Genomic DNA, 8186 nt, shown 5'->3' with positions numbered 1-8186 from the left:
CATTGTATAAACGTATAATTTGTATCGACGTACGCAAATACATCTTTGATGATTCCGTACTTGAAATGAACTGAGCATTGTCTTTATAGAGCTTATATTTAAGAAATATTATTTACCTAACTGCTACCGAGTCATTAGTGCCACTGATAGAGTTTCATCTGACATTGACCCGCAGTATAGCGCGTCGAGTTGCCAAGGATATTGAGGACCCTGTGTTCGAAACTAGTCTTCATCGCACGCCGGTGAAGTATTCAAAACGAAAATTGGAAGGTGCGCTCTTCCTACAGCACGGGAAATCTGCACTGACTTACTACGCCAGAAGTTACAGACGCTTAGAGGCTTCAGTGTTGTAGCATGCACGATAAGCAGCGTCCGCGAACAACCTTGCGCTTTATTCATTTTGCAGCAGCAGCTGTGAAAGTTTACGGTCCTGCGTTCGGACCTTTATAAATATTCATCGGTGCCCTAACTCTTACCTTCACCTCCTCGGGCTCCTTTTCCCACCTAACTTACAATGCTAATGACGCGCACTGCCATTTCCAGACGCCCTTTATGTCTGTTAGCCCATGCTTGATTTGCATATTGTTCTTCCACACAAGTGCAGCGAAGTGGCTTAAAATGTGCATGATACTTTTGACTTCATTATGGCTGGTGCTGGTCGATACTTCTCATTTGAATTTAAAGCACTCAAGGTGAGAACAAGTGCTTGTGCTTGCTTTTCTACGTACTGTAGTCAGGCAAAGTACAGCGCTACTTTATCTCGAAAGTTGACCCTATATTTGGAGCTTACGGGCAGTACGGAAGGTGGGTGGTAGTGGAGGAGCTCCACACATGTTCTTGCCGTGAGAGCTGCCGAGTTCATTTGTCAGCGAATAATAGACAGCTTAGACAAACGACTTCCGTAAATTCGCAAAAGTTGCTGCTGAGCGAAGACAAAATTAGCTTGGCACTGGCAAACATGGTTCGTTTACTGAGTGCTGGCTGTGTCGTGTTGAACAAGTGTAATGCTATAGAAAGTAGTCCTTCGGTTGTTTGATATTTTTGTCGCTTAAAAAGAACTGCTAAGAAAAAAGAAGGTAATTGCAGGTGCTTTAAGATATGGGGCCGTATTCAGAGTTTTGTTGTTCGTAATTGATCTTTACCATTGGCTTGCCCACTTCGCTAATAATATGTCCAGCGTCAGGATTGATTGGAACTTGCTTTTACGAACAGTTTCAGAGCAACATATTTTTGTGAGCATGGGCCTTGATGAGGTACCAGCGCGGTATCTTGCATGCGCGAACACACACAAACGGGTATGGCTGGATGTGGCTGAAAGTGTTTGAACACGGCTTGCTCAAAGTGTCGGATTTAGCTCATCTCAGCCTTATTGACTCATTAGCTTCATTTACATGAATTCGACGTGAGTGGGTCGAGCCGGAAGTGAGCTGACGGAGCCCGACCAGAAGGGCTTTACATGCCTCTGGCTGAGCGGGTTAGGCAAGTCAACCTACCCCCCCACAGAATTCATCTCGACACTCGCTCAATCCAACGCGCTACGGATGAATCCAAAGACCAGTCTGCGGCTCGATTAGCAGGCTCGTTACGACTATATCGGGTTCACGTAGCCGTAGCTATTGCGACGAGACCGTTGCTGAGCGTGACTCGATATCGCTTACACTAATCGGACAATGAAATAACAAAGGCGTAAGCTGACTTCAAAAGTTTATATTCGCATCACGTGAAAACGCTGGTAGAAACACCCTTTAGACAAGAGCGAGAAATTGAGGCTTCGGGCGCGCCACTGTTGCATTTCAAGGAGAACAGTGCAGGTTGAGGAACCTGCTATTCGTTATATCGCTGTTTATTTGTCTCAAAACTCCGGGTATTAGCGAGGCAATTGGCATCGGCTTCTGCATGAAGCGTCATTTCAAGAACGAAAAAGCCACTTTTGCTTTTCTCAAGAAGGTTTCGCACAAAGTCTTTGTTAAATGTTGCATATTTTTTCTTTCATTGGACAAGACATTTCTTTAAAACTTAAAATAAAAATAAAACGGCCTGTTCACGTTTTACATTATCAAACAAAATGGAACCCCATTCCCTCTTCACCAAAAAACAAAAAGCAAGAGAACGCAATTTTACAGCCAAGCTCTTATTGCATCTATATATGGTGCAGAACGTTCGTTTCAAACGTCATATAAAGGACGACCGTGCAATATGCTGACTGAAAATCAATCTAAAAAATTCAGGCAGAAAATGCAATTAAAGTTGGAAAGAATGTCGGGCATGTCAAGGGTGATATTTTGTAAAGTTATAAAGGCTGCTGTGAGAAATTAGCACAGTCCTGTTACTCACGCTTTTTGGCTTTATGAAATTTTCAACAGTACGTCGTTTCACAATGATTAGGTGCATCAAAATGATTCGTGGCTGGAATTATGTGCCGTTCAGGAGAAATGTGTCACAAAGTTCATTTCTAAGTGACTGTGATAAAGTGTCGAAATACTAATATAATACAGCTAACTTAGGGTTCTTTATAGAATATTTATTTGTATTTATTATAGTTCTCCTTCTTTTGGATGTTATTCTAGTGTGAGTTTGTGTGTGCCTCTTTATGATGCGTCGTGTTTTTCGTGTAATATTGAAATTCCTTCCTTTTTCCTTTTCTTATCTTTCCGAAAGCGACTAGTATTCGGGAAGCATTTGTGAAATGCCTGTGAGCAACACAAGAATGGTTTTTATGGTCTATATGTAAGACTTGAAGAAATCAGACACCTCCTATTTTCTGTTTCTTCTTTTATTTCACTGCAACTGGCTGTCCCGCGTTTGGTAATAATATGCTAAATATCTAAACATGCTTACTTACCTATCATCATCCTGATTTATTTAATGCTTGAGTTGTGGAAACCCCGGCGACATGCTGTATTTATCCACAATATTTCAAGTAAAATAAATAAATAAATAAATAAATAAATAAATAAATAAATAAATAAATAAATAAATAAATAAATAAATAAATAAATAAATAAATAAATAAATAAATAAATAAATAAATAAATAAATAAATAAATAAATAAATAAATAAATCAGGCTCAACGCTGTAGCTTCTTTAAGTGCTGTGTAGGCCGGGCTGTTGAAAATAATGAAATTCACGCGCGTTTTGACGGATTCTTTTGACATCTTCTTTTTCTACCTTTACCTAGATGCGGCGTAGCTAATCAGGTAGTTAGTTTGGTTATCTACTCTGCCCTTAGCGCTCTCTCTTTTACGCTACTTCGAGTAATTTTGGTGCTTACCACTTTTTGATGGGCGCGAAAAATAAGAGTGCCTGCGTGCTTAGATTGAGGTGGACGTTAGAGAACCCCACGTGGGCTATATTAATTCAGTGCCCTGCACTGCGGCACTACCATCGTTGTTGCTTTGTGACGCAAAAGCCCCGAATCACTCAATATAGCCTCCACTATGGCGAGAATAGACACACTGAATTTCCCTTGCAGCCAATCTTTACACATCGTCTTTACGAAATTCGGGATTTTATGCTCTTTGGTGCATAGAGGTACGCCGATTATCGCTCTGATAGGGGTGTCGCGAGTGCGTCTTTCTTTCTTTCTTTCTTTCTTTCTTTCTTTCTTTCTTTCTTTCTTTCTTTCTTTCTTTCTTTTTTTCTTTCCTTCTTTCTTTCTTTCTTTCTTTCTTTCTTTCTTTCTTTCTTTCTTTCTTGTCCCTGGCTCATACCCGCATGTCCAATGTGGGTATGATTGATTCCTAAGTAATGATTGATTCCTAAATGCGTAAATTTGCTCACTGGAAATTTTCGGCCGTTAAGCTTGGCAAAACTGCGAAAACAATACAAATAAAATCCGGGGACACCTGAGCATTTATTATGAGTTGTGAATGCGAAAGCATTGATTTCCAATTGAACGCCGCTGAGCGCTCCTTCGATTTTTGCGCTGCGAGTAATGTGCCATAGCGGTACGTGCTGCCCGAACCACCAAGCAGCAGCAGCAGCAGTCTGCGGTGCCAAAGCCGCATGCCGTCGACGTCCTGCGCGTCGAGAGACCGAGGAAGCAGCAGCGGCCATTAAGACCGGCAGGCGCGCGCAGCCGCTAAGCCCAGTGGGGGTGAGAGAGAGAGAGATACGGACCGCGTGCCGGCTTCCGAGAGCGAGAGCGAGGATGACGTGGCGTCGCGGCAGTGCGTTCTGCCCTCACGCAACACCTGGCGCGCTATCGCGCAACAGGTGGTGGTGGGTAAACTTCATTGATTCACGAGAGAATCATGTGAGGGGGGAGGGGAGAAAGGGAAGCAGGACGACGACGCAACAGGTGTTGCGCGATAGCATCAACCCTTACGCCCGCTCTGCTCCGTCGAGGCACGCTTGTGACGTGGCGTCGCAACCAATAGTACTTTAGGTGCCGTTTCGCTGCTACAGACTACAGACGCCGGCTTTTTCACTCAATGGGCCATTTGAAGCTTTCGCATCAAATGGCTCATGAAAACGCATTATGATATTGCACTACCTGAAATGATCCTTCGCTGACTTTAGTACAGTTAGTTTATGAGTGTAATGACAATGTTAATGGGAACCCCAGTAGCTTGCTCAAAAAATCGGCAGAACCCGTCTCACAATGACTGTCGACGGTAATGTGTTAGCACAGAATCTAAATAGCTACTCGGCGCATTGTCACCGTCGAAACGAGTTATGTATACGGCACTTATCGCAGCAGGACTCCTCTTTCGCGCGTCCTTGAGAACACTCGATGTCCATCGAGCGCCGCCGCCGCGAAGCCTGGCGTGGCATCCGAAATGCATGGCGCATAGGTGCGGGTGTAACGCGCCATGCGGCAACCCGGCTCCTCTCTGGCGCTTCTCTCTGGACATGCTTCGCCATCTACTGGTACTGCAAGAAGTCCGCTGGTGCCTGCGAACGCTGAGAATTGTTCCCTCGCTTTCAGCACACCCAGAGGCAAGTTGACGAGACGTTCATCGAGGGGCGGAACATACCCAGCATATTCGTGGCACAGCTCGCTAAACTGTTGGCGTGAAAGGCGTTCATTGAAGAGCGGCACCTACCCCGTGCATTCGTGGCACAACCTACTAATGTGTCTCTGGTTGCTGTCCTTGAGGAACCCTTTTATCGTGGGTTCGAATCTACACTGCGCCGGCAAACATTTAAGGGATCTTTTTCGTTAGTGTAAGCGGACACCCAAGGTGGCGTCAAATACGTTCACTGATGAGCGGCACACACTTACTTGCACATACCCAGTGAGCCAAGTTGGCCTCAAAGAGTTTCTTCGTGCAGCGGTGATTAACAAGTCTCGCATCTACAGTGACTCACGTCGGCGTGAAGTACTAAAATCTCAAAAATACCAACAATACTAAAGCATTACAACAGGTAATACAACCAATGTTCGTTTTCAAAATTTTAGTTAGAAGCATGACAGCGCAAACCAAGAGACAGAGAAGAAAAATAGTGCAAGAACCACCGACGGTGATTGTGAATGTAAGCGAATAACTGAACGCTTCTAGTAAGCTATTCGCTTTAATAAATGAACGATTCGCTCGAAGGCGTACATTTGTTGGAGTGAGGATATTTAGGTAGTGCTCGATGTTTCACTGCGTAAATATGTAGCGGACAAAGGCATTAACGAGCACTTTTGTGCATGTAGTATACTCAGATAGCACGTGCATCTCGACGAGCTATTTGTTTTTGTCGACGAAGGCGCCCCTCAAGTGGGTAGCTCGAGAGCACGCGCCCTTTGCATTGGCGCCTTTGTATCGGCGACGACCAACCTCCGACTGCCAACCACCGACCACGACCGACCAGTCAAAGAAAGCTACTCAGATAAAAAAAAAAGAAATATTCAAGAAAAGTTTGAGAGGTTGGCCTGAGGTTGAATCCTCTAGCCTGCTGTATTACGCCTCATAAGAGGGAAGGGGTGATAAAGTGGGTTATGAGTGAACCAGATTATTAAGTGAAATATGAAGGCTGCCAATGTTTGGGGATGTGATGCACTTATAAGCATTTCAGGTTGCGTGCTTTTCCACATCCTTCCCGCCAATATATGTAGTCAATGTCTTTATTTTTCTGTAGAACAGTCTTCTTTTCCGTTGCTGATGAAAGCATTTTTTCTGAATTGCATGAACACTTTTTACCGATCCGCTTACATCGGCGAGACCTCTTAGAATACAGTCTTTCGAAACAAGTGCTTGCCTGAGTAAGTATTTGTTTTTAATGTTCAGAATAATGGCTTACCTATAGTGACGCACTGTGGGTGTGCTTTCGCAAAGATAACTGTTCTGTCACTGGCTTTTTTTCAGTATTATCTTTTATATAATCACGTGTCATCATATCTCAACTGGATACAAAATCCAAATCCAAAGTATTGCTTGCGTTTCTTCTAAATTGCAAATAGGCTGCGTTACGCAAAGCATAACATCGCTTAGCACGAGAGTAATGGGGCAGGTCTTGTCTCATCTGCTTGTTTGCAGCCTCCAAATACGCGAGCCGCACTACAGCGGAAAGCGAGAGCTTTCAGTTCATTTTGTCGGGTCAGCATAAAAACACTTTCGCCAGACCCGAAAAGACTTAGTGCTGAGCAACTAAAACATGCGCTGCTGAAGCTGCCTAAAACGGTTGTATGCCATCTGAACCTTGCAGAAAACAATGAAATGGCGGTAGGCGGGGGGGGGGGGGGGGGGGGGTCGCTGAAGGCTTTGACGACATCGATGCTCTCCAGCGGTCAGTTGTCTCTCAGTGGTTCTGTTGGCGTTGGTGGTCGGTGCGTACCAGTAACCGCGAACGGCTCACCCCTTACCGCCAGCACACCGATGGCTAAAACAAACCTGTTGGTTAGGCAGGGCCCCGTCAGAACCTGTCGAGGTGGAGTGCTTGCCCAGCCAAAACGGGGTCTCCCACTTGACCTTTATAAGGCGGCACCGTATCGGGGCGCGATCAACTGCACTCAGGTCCTCAGCTCCGGTGTTCTCAGGCAGCATTCCTGCTCTCATCCCAATAATGCTTTTAGCACTGAAAGACAAAGGACAGCCACGCAGAAATTGCAGAAGGAAATAAAAAAAAAAGAACAGGGAGAGAGGTGAACAGTGAGTGCCGTCCCATAGGGTCAGGAGAGACAGAGAGAGGGAGAGTGGGAGAGAGAGAAAGAGCGGAGCAAAACACTCGTGGTCCTCATGGGGCGGGCGGAAGCGCGAGACCGGGACGTGGGGCTGCTCGCCGAAGAAGGAGAAGGCCAACTCTTGAGCACCTTGAGAAAGCGTGCTGTCGAGACGGGCGCGGATCGAAATCCTCCCCCCATACCGCCCCGCAATCGGATCTCGTCAAGCGGACCGGAAAAGCAAGCACCGGGGAGAGAATCTTCGCTCTTCTTCTTGTACTTCTTCGGCGGCGGCCGCCACTGGGACAACCGCCCCTCTTTTCTTCCTTCCAGCGGGCGCCTCGCGAGGGCGCGCGCACGCGAAGATAGTCCCTCGCCGCCGCTGCCGCCCGGCACAGCCCCGGCGCTCTGCCACTAAGGACGCTGCGCGCATCGATCCCGGTACGGCACGCACGGTTCGGCGCTGCAGCAGAGGCACGTTCCGCTGGGCGACGCGCGCGCGCTCCAGGGAAACACACCACGCGGTTCATAGTTCGCGCCCCACGGGCGCTCGCACTCGCGTTGTTGGTGCTTGCGGGGGCGGCACGTCGTCATCCTCGGCTCGGCGCCGCCGACAGAGTCGGGATCCCCAGCTGGGACAGCGCGCGCGGTTGACAGACAGACCCGGTAGCCCGTGGCGGAGCAGCCAGTGCGTGAGTCGGACGCGATGGTGAGGCGGACCGCTCGTCTAGGATCGTCCCTGGTGTCCTGCGCGGTGCGCGTTCTGCTGGGTGCAGTGCTGGTGCAAACTAGGATACAGGGGCCGGCCAACAAGGAGCAGCCGTACGGTGAGTCCTTTGCGGTCTATCGATGATCTGGAATAATGAAAACAAACATGCTTGCACAGCATTTGTATCAGCAGTTGTGACTGCTAGAGAAAAGGAGAGAGAGATAAAGCTGAAGAAGGGAGAATCCTCCGGCGTCAATATGACTACATACGTGCTACTCATCATATGAGAATAGGTTGGGAATAGAAAGACGTTGCAACGCGGAGGTCATAGTATGTACCAAGTGAGCGAGAGGTGATAGTGTGGATGTTGATATTCAAGAACTGGT

General features: G+C 46.9%; 1 protein-coding gene across 1 annotated transcript in view; it reads left to right on the top strand.

Annotated features, from left to right (window-relative positions):
* Positions 1 to 7585: 7585 nt before the first annotated feature.
* LOC119456085 (hemicentin-2-like) overlaps positions 7586 to 8186 on the top strand; it is a 169826-nt gene continuing 169225 nt past the window's right edge. Inside the window, 1 exon segment of the mRNA XM_037717687.2 lies at positions 7586 to 7918. Within this exon segment, the coding sequence (XP_037573615.1) occupies positions 7798 to 7918 (121 nt within the window). The 5' untranslated portion in view covers positions 7586 to 7797.

The sequence above is a fragment of the Dermacentor silvarum genome, chromosome 6 (genome assembly GCF_013339745.2).
Source record: "Dermacentor silvarum isolate Dsil-2018 chromosome 6, BIME_Dsil_1.4, whole genome shotgun sequence".
Lineage (NCBI taxonomy): Eukaryota > Metazoa > Arthropoda > Arachnida > Ixodida > Ixodidae > Dermacentor > Dermacentor silvarum.
The sequence above is the reverse complement of the archived record's forward strand: the minus strand, read 5'-3'. Positions and strand labels throughout refer to the sequence as shown.